The sequence below is a fragment of the Phallusia mammillata genome, chromosome 3 (assembly GCF_965637545.1).
Source record: "Phallusia mammillata chromosome 3, kaPhaMamm4.hap1.1, whole genome shotgun sequence".
NCBI lineage: Eukaryota > Metazoa > Chordata > Ascidiacea > Phlebobranchia > Ascidiidae > Phallusia > Phallusia mammillata.
Window position 1 is genome coordinate 18,358,512 of NC_137254.1, and position 19,539 is coordinate 18,378,050.

General features: G+C 36.2%; 2 protein-coding genes across 4 annotated transcripts; one reads left to right on the forward strand and one right to left on the reverse strand.

Annotated features, from left to right (window-relative positions):
• Positions 1–10,623: 10,623 nt before the first annotated feature.
• On the forward strand, positions 10,624–13,203 carry LOC145220209 (uncharacterized). Of its 3 annotated transcripts, none has more exons than XM_080087485.1 (7): positions 10,624–10,780; positions 10,842–10,953; positions 11,028–11,213; positions 11,273–11,371; positions 11,663–11,763; positions 11,847–11,968; positions 12,086–13,203. In XM_080087485.1, exons 3-7 carry the CDS (start codon positions 11,110–11,112, stop codon positions 12,284–12,286), a joined length of 627 nt encoding a protein of 208 aa, XP_079943611.1. In that variant the 5' UTR covers positions 10,624–10,780; positions 10,842–10,953; positions 11,028–11,109; the 3' UTR covers positions 12,287–13,203. The 3 variants fall into 3 exon arrangements, with proteins under 3 accessions (XP_079943611.1, XP_079943610.1, XP_079943612.1); XM_080087484.1 differs by having other exon boundaries at positions 10,855–10,953; XM_080087486.1 differs by having other exon boundaries at positions 10,855–10,946.
• A 5,153-nt stretch (positions 13,204–18,356) lies between these two features.
• On the reverse strand, positions 18,357–19,515 carry LOC145219778 (neuronal pentraxin-2-like). Its single transcript, XM_080087089.1, has 5 exons — positions 19,504–19,515; positions 19,341–19,434; positions 19,231–19,268; positions 18,855–19,027; positions 18,357–18,543 (listed from the first exon to the last, which is right to left on the reverse strand). Exons 1-5 carry the CDS (start codon positions 19,513–19,515, stop codon positions 18,357–18,359), a joined length of 504 nt encoding a protein of 167 aa, XP_079943215.1.
• Between the last annotated feature and the right edge of the window lie 24 nt (positions 19,516–19,539).

Genomic DNA, 19,539 nt, shown 5'->3' on the forward strand with positions numbered 1-19,539 from the left:
AAATGTGTAACTTCTCAAATAAAATTTGCTTACTCATCGTAGGGTTGTAGTCTTCCATAAACCACTGATATTATGCGAATAATTCTTCCTTTTTGACAACTGATGTCGAAGTTTAAAGGGTAACAAACTAAACCAAATGTATAACCGGGTTAGTCTTTGAAACCGCCTTGTCAATTTTGAGCAATTTCAAATCAATTTTAAGTTAAACACTTGGCGTTACCTACACATCGTATGTGTTCTGTTTCTTGTTGACATTGGTTTTCATAATAAACGGAGTGAGCTAAAAAAACAAACGTCAATTTTTGTTCCGATAAAGTTATAATATGCTTCACGTTGACATTTTCCACAAACAAATAAATTGGGTTAAGATATTTTTTTTAAACAAACAGACCTTTCTCTGCAAACAGTTTATGGCTCAAACAAAATTAGTAACGGTATCAGATATAAACCATGTTGCTTACCTTGGAACGATAAAAACACCAAAACTGCAGCACACATCTGTACGAATAAACAGTGTGAGCGATTCATATCTGTTCAAATCTTACAGTATCTATAAGTGTAACAAGTTTTCCTGTAATGCAGTAAAGCACAAAATTCTACACCGAACAACAGAGCAACAATTGCTGCACTGGGTGCGTGCATTCCCACAGTACAAATGTTTTTAAAATTTAAACACAAAAGATCGTTGCCCTTTATTCGCTCTCCACACTAAAACATACGTACGGTGCATGTGAAGGTAACCACAGAAGTATCAGGAAGTTGATTGTTGGCATGTTGTGGTACACAAGAGGTGATCACCGAGTCGGTGCAGCTTGTGGCTATAACGTTCACCTCTTCTGCAATTTCAACTATTATTGATTTGTTAATTGCAAGTAGGATTTATAAAGCGTTTATGCTTTGAATTACTTTGAATAAACGTTTTTTCGATTAAGTTTAATGAAAGTCAAAACATTGATCAGAATTGCAAAAAAATCAGATGAATCACGAAAATACCTTTAGTTTTGAACAGCGATTGTTATGGGGACCACGACTACATGTCCTTACTAGTGACTATCCTTACTACCCATCAATACACAATAACAACATACACGTGCAAACATCAATATCCTCAAGTTCAAGTTATTGTGAAAAAAAACTGAACGATCCATTGTTTTTCTCAACGACGGCATAAAACTGAAACTGCGAGAATTTTTATAAATTAAACTGAGATTAAACAAGCAAACTTGGGCTGTTATGAAACAAATTTTGCCATTTTTGGTTATTTGAAAATTTATCAACATTTTTTTTACACCATTTCAAATAATCAAATAATTTTTGGTATGCTGTATACCTCAATGTACGTGCAAAACTAATGTAAGTTAGTTAAACATATTGGTGATATTTTTATGAAATGGAGATCAAACAGAAGCATGCGTTTCCAGCATTAAATACACATTTCCCAAATAATATTGGCAAAAAAGCATGGTAATTTACTGTACATTTCAGTATCAATTTCACCCAGTAACAATTAAGATTATTCAAGTAAATTAAAGTGTTAAAGACCATAGTTTAATTAACCAAGTGCTTAATAGAATGCTGTTGAAAGAAGTGAATAATACACTTGGAAACACACTTGTTTTCTTACAGAGAATAACTGAAACATGATTCTACTTTTTTCACATTTTAAACAGAAAACATTTTTAGCACGGATTTGATGACTAACAGCACAACCACATTACAGTATTTGTTCAATGACTTATCCTTATTTAACAATGTCTTTAGGCCTTACATTCCATGAATTTAAATTTATATTGGATTATTTGATTTGAAGCAAAAATCATTTAATTTAAGAAATTTGAAAACCTTCATTTGATAACAGCCCTGGACACCACAATAACAATAAGTAATCATGTACTAAGTTTATTCTCATTAAAATTTGTACACATACATGTACATTTTCCAAACCAATATCTCCGAGTAAAACATTACGGCGTGTTTGCATTTGCAACTGTCTTGTTTAGTTAAATCAAACAAGCAGACTTAACACCCTCTTTTAGTTTCTTAACGTTTATTACTGTAGGATTCGTAAAATCTATAGGATTCCAATTTTATTTAATATAACTTACCGTCCTTTGTAAACGCTAGACCTTGATGCTTCGATCAATAGGATCTCCTCTTCCCCATTTCATGTGACAGAAAAGGTGCCTCGATTTTTCTTGGAATAACTTGTTGCGGTGTCCGTCATTATTCAAACAATGCAAAATTGTGTAAGCAGCACAAAAATTACTTAACACTCCAGAAAGCTATTGGTCAACAAACAATAAAATTGATCGTATAATAAGGGTAAAAAATCTTCCGTTAATAAGAAAAACTATTTGCATTGTTTGTTTTTCTCTACTGGGATTCATTCTCAATCGTTCACCTTACTATCACTTTTGTGCTTATTAAGATAAGCATAGTTTTGTTTTGCTTTTTTATTTGTATTTTATTGACAAAAAATGATTAAAGCGTCATTTCACCAAGGGGTGAATTAAGCTGTTCTACCGAAACTTGCACCTTGTTCTACTTTGTTTATTTGTTTTTTGTATTTTTTTCATTTTATTGTATGTTTTTCTTTTTTTGTTATTTGCGTTTTTGTTATTCATATTTAACGAATTCAACAGAGTTGTGGACTATTTTAAAGTGAGTTAATTGCATGGATAATTTAATATTAGTCTAAACCAGGGGCGGGCAACTTCTCCAGTCGGCGGGCCTGATATGGGAAAATGAAGTACTTGGCGGGCCGGATTCCTGAATCGCCGCGGGCCGTATGTTGCCCGCCCCTGGTCTAAACTGTACTAATAGCATGAACATGGACATTGCGTGTGCACTCTTTCGGCGTCGGAAACTACCTGGCAGGGTTTCTTTTTGGTATTCTAATTTCATGTAACCCCCACCCTCTTTTACTAACACGAGTGGTTAGTTTTTTGAGCAAATTTTTCACATGTCTTGGGTCGTAAACAAAAACGATCAGGGACAGGCAAAAAAATGATCCAGCAAAACAGCATAACGCCGAGGGGGCGTGCCTTAACTTGTGGTAACCTAAGCAGGTTATACTCCCCTGCCTGACTGATCTCTGTTTGGTAAACCGCGCCCATCAATCCTGACAAAATACTAACGGCCATGCAAGCACGACGAATATCTGTATTGACAAAGTTTGTGTCTGTTGTTCAAAAAGCAACTTGTATGTGGACAAAACAAGTGTCTTTGACCCGATTCCTGGCGCGGGGCTTACCAGCTCCTGTCACACAGGTGTCCACCAAAACCCATTCGCTACAATGGCTGCAGAAAAGCGGTTTTACAAAAACACAAAACTTGGAAAATAAACCAATGCTGAATGCGTGAAGCTATGATGAACAACTTTGTATGTCTGTGCCATATAAATGTTTGCAGCTAGGCTTCTGTTTTCATTGTCAAGGGCGTGCACAACCGAAAACACAAAAAACCAATTGGTGCCGGAATTAAATTTAAAAAATTGTAACACTTTCCGATTGCCGATATATTTTTGTTACAATTTTTCAAGGCAAGAATCATCAGCTGGAGAAAAAACTTGTACTACTAGGGCAGTGCGAGCATAATTATTTTAACTGCAAGTTAAGAAATTTTACGTTCATCTATTTGAACCCTTTCATGACTTCTTCACAGTGTAATTAGGAGTCTTGCGATGCAAACAAATCATTTGTTAGTGCTAACAGCCCGAACGAGCTGAAAATAGTATTTTTGTCCATAAACACGACGCCTTCCACCCTCTCGTGATAAAATAATATTTTTAAAAAACAACTGTCAGTGGGCGCTAAGGAGTCTATTATCTTAACCCAAAAATAGTATGCGAAAAACGGCTTGAAGTGACCATGATAAATTAAAAGCACAATTTTGAAAGGTAACTTGACAACATTTAATACTATTGATGCGCGCCGTGTTTTTTTTATTGTCATGTTTCATGCGAATTTGCCTTTGAAGCAAATTTGCCTTTTATCGTTAAATAATCACAATACACTTGCATTTTTTTAGTAAATTTTGATTTTTTTCGATTGATTTGAAGCCGACCCACCGGATAGAAACGACCAATTTAAAGGGAGTAAAACCGCTCCCTTTGTCGTTTACTGCAAAGTTTTTGTTTTCAACCCAAATGGGCACCAAAAACAAACGACGTTGTCATGGAGATAGCGTCCTCCTAATTGAAGAATTTCTTTACCAGTAGTTACCAGTAGTTGATGAAACTAGCAACTTAGCATAGGTTACGGCAGTGTTTCAAATTTTCATCCGAAGAGCAAAGGTTTTGTGGGTTCACTTGTAAAGATAGCAACACCCCAAAAAGCGAATTTCATCGAAACTTTTAATTGAAATTTGTTTTAGGCTGATCCTCGAAGCAAACATTTCAAAATTCAAATGAAAACTTTTTATTTAAGTGTAAAGAATACGACACAGTAACGACCAACTTGTTGAATGATTGTGCTTTGGGATTGTTGACTTGGGTTTTTGATGACACGCCACTTTGCTATGAGCATCAAACGAATTGAGCCAACAGCGAGGAGTTGGTAAATGCGCACTTCAGATTGAGACTCGTACGCTAATAATAACCATGTATGATTATTTTGATAACGCATATCTGTTTGTTAACGGCGTGGTGTTTGAACACACTCAAACCCTACGACCGAATTCGGCGAATCGTGCAGTGACAGAGATAAATACGGTCGAGAAACTGGTATCGACTGTCTTAGTTGGTTATTAACAACAGTTTCGCTAACCGCTGTAGTCATTTCTCTAACAAAATAATGTGAACTGTCTAATTATCGAGGTACATTAGTTTAATTTAATTTTCATGGCCAGACAAGATGAACCAGATGGAGTTGATTTATTTAATATTTAACGAGTTTATAGGGAACTGATGTTAGCATTGGTTATAGTTAGGGCAAATATGTTTTGATTTTTAGAAATAGGTCAAAAATTGTTTACAAAGTCAAATTTTTTTACAAAGTTAAAATTGTTTACAAACTGCATTGTCGTGGTGTTGTAGAGGTTGCACTGCCAGCAAACTATTGGTTTTACACCTTGTAGCCTACTTTATACTGCTGTAATTGGCCCATTGCCTCAATTATTGCGAATCATAAACCATCAAGTGAATGAAACAATTAGGATGATATGGCGTGATGCTCAACACACCTCAAAACGTGCAAAATTTTGGTATAGGTCCCAAGTCATTTTACGGCAGCTGCAGGTTAGGTGCAGCTCTTGCTTCGGTTTTGCTTCAGATACTTCATGTATCTTTCGTTTATACAAATGTATTGAATAATTTTCGTTGTGTCTTAGCTGCAGTTTTTTGGCAGTGATTTTTAATTAGCTCATTCCCTTTTCATTCCCTTAGAATAGGTTAGGTCTATGTTCAGATTTTTGCCCTTCTGTTAGACTTTTGCACATTCTTTCGCTCTAGTTAGATTAGCCTAGCCATATTTTAACTTTTTGAACGATAATGCGTAATTTAACTACTTGAATTCTTCATAGGTCAAAATTTTGTCAAAAAAAGTTTTTTAAGGTCAAAATTTGTAGGTCAAAATTTTTCGTTTTTTTACGTCAAAAAATAATTGCCCTAGTTATAGTCAAACAAGTTGATCCACAAAAGAGTGCCGTTTGCGTTTTTTCAAGGTTGCTGTTAAATTGTTTGGCGATACTAAAAAATGGAAAAGCGGCGATTTCAAAATTAGTGATTGCGTATGTAAGTAAAAAATCTCATGAGCAGCGATTTTTAACCGGTTCCCTAGAAACGGGGGAATTTTTCAAATAAAAATTTAAAGACTACTGTTTTAGACTATATGATACGTTTATCGTATGCAAAAAAATAATTACTGCTTCGGTCATAAAAGCATTGGCCGTTGTACAACTTTCTTTTATATTTTACAGGTTTGAGCACATTGAGCAAAATGGAAAATAAAATTGTCTTAACCGTTGAAAAGCTGAAAGCGGTGTGCATAGAAAATGAACATGGCAAGATGGTTGAAGCTGATATAGCTGCATCCGCGGCAATATTACTTCAGTTGGGGGACATTCTTGTCGAAGATGTGCATAAACATCCTTACAACTATATACATAGCTTGGGTTTGTTTGTAGCTTCGGGGATAAGGCGACCACACAAAACAGTCGATAAACGTATATCTGACTTGTGGGAAGAATTTCTTCAACACTCACCAGCAGTTAACAAAACTTGTAACTTATCTCAAGTTACTGCAAGTATTAAAGAGCGCATTGCTAGGATGAGACAGGATGCTGAAAAATGTTGTAAAAACTTATTTAGTTTAAAGTGCAAAAGCCAACGAGATGAAGAAGACAAAATATATACGGCCAAACAGATTTCTTCCGCTGTTTCCAAAAACTATGTCAATGCAGTGAAGGTGGTTTCAGATATCTGTTCGGATATACTCTTTGGCGATGACAAACAACCTCCATTGTTCGCGCTCTGTGCATTGGGTTCGGTAGCCAGAGGTGAGGCGACTCCTTATTCCGACTTTGAACACATGATTTTACTTGACGATGGTTTAAGCAACAAAGAATTAGAAAAACAGAAGCACGATATGCGATGGTTTACACGGATGTTTCAGTTTCTGATTGTGAATCTTGGGGAAACACCGATTCGCCTGTTGGGCATTCCATGTCTTAACGACTTCTACGCCGAAGACAAAAGAAAGGATTGGTTTTATGATGATATTACACCATGTGGAATACGCTTCGATAGCAATATGCCGTTTTCTAGCATTCATCCACTTTCACGTCAAGAAACAAAAGCAAAACCATTTCAAACCGAGCTCATTCAAAACGTAACCGCGATGTTGGAATATCTGGACATCCAGTCCATTCAAAGAAATGCATACCACCTCGATACGGTTCTGGCTAAATCCGAATATGTATCTGGATGTCAGCGTTTGCATAGTAAGTACAGAGTACTAGTTACCGAAAAACTTGGTAGTCAAACAGATGTCATTTTATCCAACATTCAAACATACATGGATAATGAAAATGTTCTTTTTGAAATGAAAAACAAAGTTACACGTTCCAATATTAAAAAGATTTGCTACCGTGGACCGAGCATTATTATTGGTCACCTCGCCAGTCTTTTTAAAGTGTGAGATTCTAACTCATATGTTATTATTGAACGGCTTGTAGATGGTCGTTACCTAAATCCGAATGCCGGACACAATCTTAAGTTCATTGTTGCTCTTTCGTGGGAGTTAAGGATGTCGTTTTGCCTTCGTACCAAGGAACAAATGGCTGAAATGCAAACAAACTATACAGATCCCGTTAAAGAACTTGCCAATATTGTTGGAAAGGACACCCTTTTTGCATTTTTCACCATTTGGTACAATTTCTGGAATATCCTGCAACAAATTGTCTTGGAAATTAAAGACCTGGCTTTATTCTGCCACAGTGATATGAGAGTAACAGATAGGGTAACTAATGAACTTTGGATTTCATATTTGTGTCCGGAAAACCTCAACCCCAACAGGAAAGTTTGTATCATGCCAAACAACAAACAAAATCTAAGTTCTGCGCTCTTTCTTCAAATCCTGGCTCTTCGTACAGACGACTTGATTTGTGCTCTGGTGCAATTGTATGATGAGTTTGATCAGTTGTACTTAGAACCATCTTCGGATTTAACTGCTATTCAGCTACGACAAGCATCCGATTCGTTCAGAAATCTTTGTATAGCTGTTGATAACCCAAATCAAGACTCAAATGTTAAAATGTCAACTTTGGAAGAATTCTCGAGTAGACTTCTTGGTCAACATCATGTTAGCCACAACATGACACGCTGCTACGAGGCCATGCACAAACTATACTGTGTTTCAGCACCATACCTACCAAAAACATTTCCCGCACCAGAAGCTTTTGCCTTCCTTGACCGTGTCACACACTTGTTTGAAAGTGTGACGAAACTGCAGGATTTATGCCTTGCAGATACTGATAAGTTCCTGAAATTGACTGAGATCACAAATACGGTTTATGCAACATGCCAAGGACTCGGAAACTTAAAAATGGAAATGCTGTCGGTTTTACGTAATTACAAAAAATCTTCCACTTGGTTTGTTTGGATTTTAGATCGTTTATTCCGACCTGACCATGGTGCGTTTAACCTCACCGATATCCAAAAGTTTACGCGCCGTGCGTTTGAAAAAAGGCTAAAAGGTTTTCACAAAGAGATTGTAAACATGAAAAACTCAAATGATCTTGCCATCATTAATATTTCATTGTTGCCACATGTGCCTGCTCGCCAAATAATGATTGCCGTTTTAAGCAGACTATCCCGTGGTACTTGCTTTGTGCAAGCGGAATTACTCTATGGTCTGGCTTATTTACTTTACCAGAGAAGCGATTACAACGGATGCGTAAATTCATGTTATAAAGCACTGAGTTTTATCACAGATATTTGTGAACAAGTCGATCGTTGCAAGTTTTTTCCCCTTTGGGAAATATTTCGATTGATGGGTCTTTCTGCTTTCCGAATGAAAAGATACAAACTGGCAAACGAAGCGTTTTGCTGTGAGATGACAGTAAAGCAAACTCCAACTGACGTATTTTCTGTTCTTTGTTCGTTTAAGCAAAACTCCATTCCACAAAGCAATTAAGCTTTAATCGCACATGTTTATTGATCCATCACATAAGTTTAATGATCTTGCGCAATTTATTCCTCCTCACCTGTTTGTGGACGTTTTGTCTTTGACAATTTCGCTCTTTATCATCTTTGTTTGTTGATATGTTACAACTGCGCTTAAAATGTCGACCTTTGATCGTGTTTTTCTTTCAGTCAGTTCTTGGAACTTGCATGAAAGGCTCTACCCATTGAACACACATATTCGTACGCACAAAGGATACATCGTCATATGTTTTCTCTAACGTATTATCGTTTGTAAATATTGACCAACGCAATCAGTCCCAGTTGTTCTCACACTGACAGGTGATTTATGTCGAGATTTGCTTGATGTTAGTCTTATAATATTGTGTTTTTTTGCGCGTACATAATACTTTTTCATAATTCTGAAACCCAATTACTCCAGCGGAGCAATATTATGAGCGCCGCCTTCATTACATATCATGTGTGATTTTTTTTCGATCATTGACCTAGATATATGTAGAAAGGCAAGTACACAGATTTCTGAGGATTCGTAACAGTAAAGAGCGTAACATGATCGTTTTGCAGCAAATTGTGTGTTGTGATTTGCTTTCCGTCTGACATATTATGTTAAACAAGACAGAAGACCGATTTCTTGCTTTCGAAAATTCCTTTTACGTTTAATGTGGTCGAATGAAGTACTAATTCAATTGGAGTCTAGTTTAAATAAAAACGCAAGCATCGAAAGAAAAATATACATTTCCCCAGATCGCGTAATCACAGGCAAACATCGATTTGCGACAAAGACATTAAAAATGGGATGTTGCACTGTTACTGAGTGACAACTTGCACAAATAATTTCCGATGTTAACTTTTAATGCAACAACGTATCAAACATAATACTCTGCGATCTTGGATTGCGTGCTATACAAGTACGACCGTAAATAAACCATGAAGAGTTTGTCATCATGATTACTTTTAATTTTATGTGCATTTATCACTTTAAGTTTAATAAAGTGCGTTGTATAATGGATTTTTGCAAGACACTGTGAATCAAATATTAGCATTGATTTTTGTAATTCTGATTACCGATGTAGTTTAGCGAGCTCAGTTTTGAGGCAAGACCTCATCAAGTTTAAGGCATTGTGTAGAAACACCCGTCCCGCTAACCAGGCCTTGCACACGAACTAACGAGGACTTCAGGCCACTCGCTTGCGCCGAATTCTTGTCGACGAAGCAATAATGCAGATATGTCGGCAATCAATGGCAGGTGCATATTTTATATGTGAAAGTTCGGACAAACGAAGAAGAATCATCGCTTCACGGAAACTTACAACTTTTCCAATTGAAATATGCGAATGAAAACACACCGTTGCCTGCCTCGTATGCTGCACATGTCAGCTTCTGACCGGCTGATTCGGTATAACGCCTTCAATAGGCCTGGCGTACTATGATAACATCAAACTCATTTTCTTTTGCAAAGGAAAATTGTAGCTTTATAATAAACAAAAAAAGTCGAGAGAAATATCGCATCAATTTAAACCAGGACACTCTTTTGTTATAGGGAATTTGCCGTATAGCATCATATTTACTTTGGTGGTTGTATTAAAATCTAAAGCATAATCAAATGCAAGCAATACTGTGGCCATTAATAGGGACGTGCTTCAATATCTAAAAGTATATAAAGTAGTCAAGCAGCAAAAAGACCTGTGAATTTGGATGTTAGGCGTGTAATTCTATTTCTTGCAATAATGTTGGTCTTTTCTAATGAGTGTTGTTTACAAAGTGCCAGAAAAACAATGGTAGGTAGACGTTAAGTTATTATCTCCGCGACCCAAAAGTAATCTTAGCACATTAGACTTTCAATGTAGACAAAAGCCTCGAGACACAATACAATGATTATGAGACGCAACATCGACTTATCGCCATAACGAGGTGGACGTGAAAGAAAAAAAGGTTACAGTCTCAAGTTTAGAATGTGGGTAAGAGTATAAGTGCCCAAGTTGTTTTAATCACTGAAATACAATTTGATTTGGATCAAGTGTCGATAATCGAAAATGGCAGAGCGAGAAAATGCAACATTGGTCGATGGTCGGCGGAAGCACGTGCGATTCACGAAGCTGTGTGTGGTAATCCTGCCATATGTAGGTTTTGCGGCGAAAAGTAGGTTTTACGTTCACTAATGTTGTTAAAGAGGTCTTTGAGAAACATCATAGACACATAGTACTTACTTTTAGATTTTCAGACAAGTATGGGATGAAACGTCATGTTGAGAACTCTTGTCGTAAAAATACAAATCGGGCCAAACCTTTCTATTGTAAAGACTGAGGTAGGAAGTAAGTGGCTTGCTTCATTGTGTTTGATAACTATAGTGACATTAATAAAATTGGTTAAAACCTTTCTTTTTAAGGTGTCTAAAAAACAATCTAAAACGACACAAAGCAGTTTGTAAGAAGGTTTGGGGAACGGGGAAAGGGTTTTGTTCAGAAAACATGCAGAATTCCACACTGACTGGGGTTCACCTGGAAGAAGTTAACCGTGAAAGTAAAAGTGAAAATTCGACTGAAAATGCGCGAGTGGCAACAACTGGTGGTTGGTGAGTATGTTGTGTCAAATGCTTGAAGCTGTATTTCAACATGACTAATTTTCCTGCAGCGAGGACCAGCACATATTTATTGAGAATCCTGTATCCATGGAACGTGATATGTGTAATGATAAACACATTGACGAACTCATAACTTCTACCAGCACTTTGTAAGTATGACTAGTGATTAACTTTGTGTAGTTTAAGTAGCAAAGACCTAAATAAGTTCACAAACATAATCAGGAAATATTATTGATAAACACACTTTATAGACTATTGAATTGTAATTAAATCGCAATGCAACCCTATAAGCAAATGAACATGGTACAGTGATCGATCCAAATCATTTCTTACAATGTGAAATTTTGCATTCATTGTGCTGCATAATATATTGCAAACATACCAATCCACTAGTTTCAGACTGACGCACTTATATTAACTGATTTTTATGCATAATGAAGTACTGAAAATTCCGTGCCCATAATGCCTGAATCACTACTATACTCTTCAAAGAAAGAAGCACTGACAGATGACACCAATAGCAAAAGCATTCAAAGTGAAGGTAAAAACCGATTTTTCCTATTTAATTTCGGTTGCACACTTCCATTGAGCTAACAGCCTTATATATTGATTATACTCTTATAGAGTTATTAACACCTGCAAAGACAACGGGATCTAACATTAGGATTGGTGAGGTTTACTCCTGTCAGGTTGATCCAGAAAAACGAGGAAAAAAGCGGAAGCTAGCGTATCAGCCCGATATTAAGGTAGAGAGCAACGTTTGTTTATCTGACTATGGATAAATGCATGATTGTTGTTTAATATTTGTTTAAAATACATTGGTTTAAATTTAAACGTTCCTCAATTGACTGCCTTTTTTCTAGATAAATTCTTCTGAGCTGAAGAAAAGTCAAAACACCATCGACACTTTTCTGTGCAAATCAAGAACTCAAACTGATAAATACGAAAATTTTGGTCAACTTGTTTCCTGCAAACTTCGGAAAATGGACCCTGCCATTGCTGACCAGTCGATGAGCGTCATATTGCAGTATCTGTATGATCAGTGTTCTGGACAAAATATTTAACATGACTAAACGATGTATCATGTGATCAAATAATTATTGATTTTCTCTTTTTTTATTCCTTAAACTCTAAACTTCAAGTGACAAATTATACAAGGTCTCAAAACATTGACAAAACTACGGTTTCTTGCCGCGTTTTGCTTCTGATCTAAACGTAATCAACGGTTTCTTTTTCACAATTTTTACTTTGTTTGAATGAGAATTATGTACGGAGTTGCTTGCTATGTACTAGATGTTGGTCCGTACTAAATCTAATTATGACTTATGATATGTGCATTGCGTGAGCCAGTTATTTTGTTATGTTTAATAAAATAAAGTATAAATATTAATAACGTTATGCGTTTTAATTGAAATATCGCTACACACTAGACATAACGGCAAAATTAGTGAGTTAAGTTTTCCCGCAGAGGAATATTATTTCATAAATACAATGCTTGTTTTTTCGGAACTATGACTTTTGTACGTGAATTTGTGCGGACTAATTGATTTTTGCCAAGCAGATTTAACAACGGCTAAATTTGTATGTAACTCTTGCAATGCTACTACGAAACAAATAACAAAAAAATACACAACAAATTTTCATCAGTTTTGCTACATTGGGCTGCTCTGCTAAATTCTACACCTTTTTAATTTCATACCGATTCATTTTTTTCTGCTAAAAGATCACTTTTTTATGGTAACTGCATGTCAAATCGGTTTATTTGTGAAACTAAAAGTTATTTTTATCTATGTTTCCTGCGCAGAAGTCTTTTAAATCTAGTTACTACTACTTAAAATATCATTAAAATGTAATTTTAATAATTACATTTGCGACTTGTTATTTCAAGCGTGACAATCGTTAAGTTCCGATGCGCTGGACTGATTTTCGTGAACTGTTTGCAAAATCAAGCTTGTGACGAAATAAAATGCTGTATATAAAATTCTAGACAAAATTTGCAGGAGTTGCCTAAGGGAGCAGTGCGAGATTGTACCAACAAATTTTCTGTGCGCGGATTACACGCCTAAAATAAATAAAAAATTGCTGGTGAATTAATGGAAAATTAAAAATACTGTTCCGTCATCTTTTCTAATCTGGCATGTCGGTACCTAACTTAATCTGTACCTAAAATGGTTACGTAAAATGTTTTCAACCTCACATGTCAATTGTGTTAGCATCGTTTTCACAGTCACAGTAATTCTTTTAGAATAAAGTGACCGGTTCTATATTCGTGGGTTGGTAAACCGCTGTGTACTTCACAGTATCCTAATGGTAAATTAATCCTATGGGCCATTGACCAGAAATATTATGCACAAAGCTTAGAGCGTTCTTCACTTCATTGGAAGTTTAAGCGTATCAGGGGGATAAAACGAAAAAAAATACAAAGGCGTTTTGATTGGTGTTAAGCGGTGCAACCTATAGCACGTAAAGGAACATTCCATCGCACTTTGTTTGGTTCCTGGAAGGTTACTTAAAATAAAGTTCAAAGTTTTTTAGCTGCCCAGCTAACAAGACAATTTGTAGTAATCGCAGGTACTGGTAAAGAATACAAAATACAGCACTTTGTAATGCTAAAAAAATGGGTTCGCAACTGGCATGTGAAAGTTTGAATAACATGCCATCTCGCGTGTTTACTTACCTAACATCCTCGCAGTGCTTAAAACAGCAGGGGCGGCTCGTGCTAGGGTGCTGCGGAGCTGCAGCACCCCCTAGATATTTTTATAAACCTACCATAATATTACAAATAACTTTCATTATTTTTATTTTTTTATTCCTTATCAATATATAATAAGCATAATTTCCGCCCTAATCACCTTTTTTTTCATTAAAAAAAAATTTTTTTTTTTTTTTGAAACACTAATTTATATCTATGCTGGAACTGCAGCTCCAGTTTTCTGACGTTTCGTGACGTTTCATGACGTTTTGCGGTTCTGCGCATGCGCACTTTGAAAAGCTACATGCTGGGCGAAATAGGAGCCAGGGTGCTGCGGCTCGCGCAGCTCCACCAATCACGTAGCGTGTGACCAGGGCACCCGGAAGTAGTTGTTTGTTCCGCGTTTATTGTGTGCCAAAGCAAATCACGTGTACCATCAGGTTCGACAATGAGTACAGTACGACAGTTATTCTTTTTTAATCATTTTTACAGTTTTTGATTGAAAGGTTAATCATGGCTTTTCAAGATTCTAATTCGGTGACTGTAAGTGAGCTTCAGCAACTTAAGATTTCGCAGTTATCAAGTGCTGAAAAGGTAAGTATAAAGAAAAAAGGGCGTCCAACGCCTGATATTCAACTTTGTCAGCCAGGAATGAGCCACAACAAGAAATATATACGCAGTTTTAATTCTGAATGGTATCAAAAGAAAAAATGGCTTCGTGGTTGTGAAGTTAAAAATGCACTGTTCTGTTTTCCATTTTTGCTGTTTGGAGGTGATGAAAAATGCTGGACAAAAGATGGTTTTACAAATGTAGCCAAAATAGGTGAGAAAGCAGAAAAACATGAGAAGTCAAAGAAGCATGTGGACAATGATGTTTCACTTTCACTTTTGGGAACTGTAAATATTAATGAAAAACTTAGTGAGGCGTATATAGACTTTCAATTATTGAACACAACAAAAAAGTGGAAAAAAATCGTGAAATTTTGTCCAAAATAATAGACTGCATTTTATTCTGTGGAAACTTTGAAACTCCCTTACGTGGACATGATGAAAAAGATGAGTATTGATGTAATGGACATGTACTGTTTGTCTAAACAGTAGCTGCTAAATTGCTTCACAGGAAGTGTGTCTTAAGAATGTACATTCTACAGACAAGATAGTAGTGACCACCAAGCACATCCTATTGTTGACAAAGAAATACTAGTTACTGAAATGAAAATGTTTCTGTAGATCTGATGTTCATGATTACTTTGAAAATAATCCAGATGGTGTTTTAACAAGTGAAATTACTAGGATAAAAAATCCTTTTTGCTGTTTCCATGAGTCTTTCAAAGGCAAAACAGTTTGGATGCAAACCTTTGTTAGGAACACCATTATTTCCAAAAGACTTGCACCTGCAGTGCTAGTACTACTAAATAGAAAAACAGTTTCTCAGTTGTCATTTGGAATCAAGGAAGAAGCTATCAATCCTCATGCCCAAACTATAACTTTATGATTCATATTGGTTGTAAAAAGGAAGCACAAGGTTTAATAATATGGTTTAAATTTAAGTGAGAGTGTTGTAAACAGGGCTAGAAAAAACGCAAATTTCCCGGGAAGCCACCAAAATTTCCCGCCATTTTTCGGTAAATCCCCCAAGTTGTTATACGCAACTGGAATACTAAAGTAACGCAGCTTATCGCGCCATTGCTGTACTTGTCGTGAAATAAATGCGTATTGTTGTGCTCGTGCACACACACACACGCGCGCGTGCAATGCGAACAAAGACACTCAGCACCTTGTGTGTTGACCTATGTGTTGCAGCGTTTTAGTTGCGTCACGTTTCGTTGCATCGCCGGTTGTAACCAGTAATAAAAACTGGCGCTGTTGCGTTATTACACCGCAAAACCTATTTTCGACTTGTGTTCGCACAAAGAGCTAAAAATTTCCCGCGAGTGTGACCGATTTCCCGGGATGGAGCATCCCCATTTCCCCACTTTTTCCCGCCATGGTTGTAAATTTTAAAGCTTCAAGGAGTTTTGCACTTAAAAAAGCAATTATAAGCTATTTGCCAGCAAATAAAGCAGCAATTATAGCAGTTAAAAATCTGAAAGACAAATAATAGTCTGTACACAAAAATTCCAAAAAAAGATGTTAAAATAAACAAGTTCTGACACAAATGTAAAGTGGTTGTTAAATTTGTCAGTTATGGTACCAATAAACAGCTGTATGGCTAGTTTTTTTGTGACAATTATAATCTGTGAAGGTCATATAATATGTTGAAAACGCTGACTGTGGCCATAAGGTAACTTAAATGAAATATGACCATTTTTTTGAATGTTGTCGAACTGAAATACTTCGACCTTTTTTGAATCATTACTTTTTTTTCTATATTCTTGTTGTGTTTTACCGTATTTACAACCGCTTAGTTTCGAGTCTGTGTCACGTGTGTTATTGTTCCACATTATTACTGCATGTTATAGTGTTTAGGCTAAACAGTTTAGCCGTCGCTGTGCAAGTAAACAAAATACACAAATGATGCCGTCTGCTATTTACACTCGTGTACATTATTGCGTAACAAAAATTACGTCACAATGGAGTTTCTAATTAAGATTTGTATTACTTGTTTTTCTACACAAAACAATGGCTAGAAAACTATAAATGTAGGTTTTCTATATATTGCCAACTTATATATGTTCAATAAAGGCTAAAATTTTGAGCAGCACCCCCACAAATTTTAGGCACGAGCCGCCACTGTAAAACAGTAAGAATGTTGTGTACTTATTCCTGCCAAGATTTTATCATGTCTTGCTTGGAATACTTGAAACATATTTGGCTGAAAAGATGATTACCTCGCTATCATCTTCAATATCTCTAGCTGATGAAGAATCGTCCTCTGTACAGATTTTTGTTGACATAAGAATATAGCAATATTCTTGCGAAAAAAACGTTAACCACTCCTTTCCTATTTATCAATTTAGCTTACATTATGTTATCGTTGTGCTGTATGTATCGTACTAGCCTATAATAATCCAAACAATACAGCAGTCTAACGCATACAAGACGCTACATTTTCCGATTACTTCCAAAGAACCTTATTGAAACGAGTTGAAGTTAAAGTGGTCAACGATATACCTAAAAGACTAAATAAGCAATCAATTGTGCAGAAGGACAAAGTGATCAGAAATATACACAAAGGCAAAAATAAGCGATCACTTATGCCACCGAATGGTCTACAATAAGTGAAACGGGGCGCAAGCACAAAAATACTGGTTCGAAAAGTAGTCCACATGCAAAGAATTGGTTTTTGATAAAATAAAATTGCTGTAAATTGAGCAATTATTTGGTGTCCATTATTTTGTGTTAATTTCGCCACTGGTTTAATAGGTAGGGTTGCCATCGATCTGGAAACAGAAAGGTAACATATCGCGAATTTCCTCACCAAATATTTTACGAAAGATGTTTAGGGGAAATACTGACAGTTTTGCAAAAAAGTGCATGCCAAGTAAAATGTTTGACAATTTCCAGTGTTGCCAGACAAAATTTTCACTCGTCATTTTATGCGACATTGCGCTCAAGAACCTTTCTACAAAATAGCTAAAAGTGGGTCATTTATTTAAATTTCTGTTGTTAAACGAAATTCAGGAAATTTATTTTAGTTTTTTACTGATACGTTTAAATTTTAACGAATTTGGTCTCAATATACCCGAGAATCAAAAAAGTTTGGTTGTTGGGTACAAATTACAGGATCTTGACTAATTTTAGGGGCAGATTAAGTCTCTTGACTTTCTGTCGTCCCTTTTAACATTGTCCGACCCTCTGCGATAGCCTTTGCTTTGCACGTAGAGATATGAACCTAAGGCATTGTTGTGAAATCACATGAGAAGTCTCACAAAACACAACATTTTGCAACACCTCATATTTAACGATGAAGTTTGTTTTACAGTTATAACTATGGCAAAAAGCAGCAGCCCACTTTTGATATTTGCTGCAAAATTTTCAAGCCCACCTATCAACACTGAATTTAAATGCAACCAATCAGGAAAATTGTTGCCGTTAAAAAATCAATTTTATGTTTTTTTATTATTAAATTGATTTTTTGCTCGACAAATTTTGCCAAAAACTGAATAGCATACACTTGCAGAATCAAAACGACTGTGATTTCTCGCGATTATACAATTTATTATTTGCGAAGCAAAACGATAAAACATCGGTAAAGCGCACCTTTGTCATATTATAGCGATACAATGTTATACAATGTGCTTAGATACAACGTTATGCTGATAATGGTTGTTTCCGTTGAAGACAGGTGTCTAAACAAATTCCAAAGATGTTCTTCTGGACAAATATAATGTAAATATTTAACGTTGTTGTTGCAATTTTTACAAACCTTATTCAGCCACAAAATGCCATGTGACCAATTAACCCTAAGTTTTTGAACTTATAATGGAGCAGTTTAAAGATTAGTCGGTCACTGGAGCCACTGGGCAAGACGACGGAATGACGTAACCAGCTTGACCAAAAATTTCAACTCGGTCAATCGTCATAGTAATGACATCATCAATAGGACAAATGCATCTGCTGTATATGTCGTTGATTTCACGGGAAGTCAGAACTCGTGGCCACATCATATAGTTGCTAATTGTTCCACTGAAAAAATAAAAATTGTTTCGCATGAAACGAAACCATTAATATTGCTTTTCTTTGAAATTATTCGATTAAACAAACTATGCTGAAAAAAAAATCTGACATAATTTGACTTCGAAATAAATGAAATAAGTGATGAATATTGTATTGTTTCAGTTGGATTACTGAGAAAGGAAACACGTTTTTAATAATGGCAATCCGATGTGTTTTGGAGTATAATTTTGCACCAATTGGAGCCAGGTGGTCCGCAAAATCAAAATGGAATTTTACGTGGCCATAAAATGAGTATACACCATGATCTACCTACTTAATACCTGAATGACTGAGAAGGACTCAGTCCGCCAGCATTTATCGCGTCTTGATCCTGGGCCAAAATTAAACTTCCGCCTCCAGTGGTTGGAAGAAAATTGCCATATATGTTGCCAGTTTGAAATCCATCCACGTACGCCACTGCGGTTAGTTTATCGAACGTGACGCACAAGTGAGCCTGGAAAATGTACCACATAACAAACTGAGATGATTATTAAATATAAAATCTGGCCGTTGAAAGTTCCCTATTCTGTAACTATTTTCGTCGTTAAACCCGACAAAAGACCCAGATTTTTGTGTCCTAGCGCGCTATATGACTTGTAAGTTGTTTTAGGCCCCTTTTTAGACGATTATGGTCTGATAGCATTACAGAACACTTACCCGGGTATTAGCTGACAATGTCACAGGGATGTTGTATACTGCCATATTAATATGAAGTTGTAGGTTGGTGGGGGAAGTAAGGAAAATAAGAAAATCATTTTATGCAGCACTTGTAGCATAGCTGGCCACAGAAACATGGTGAGAAAAATCTGTGACGTTTACCCAGAAACAAGCGGTGGCTGCTTTGAGGCTACATTGTAAATGCTAAAGGTGGATTCGTGTTGGGTGGATTTTTTTCCACCCTTTTACATGGGTTCAATCTTGTACATGTACCTTTAAGGGCATATTTCACTCTTTTTGCCTTCACAT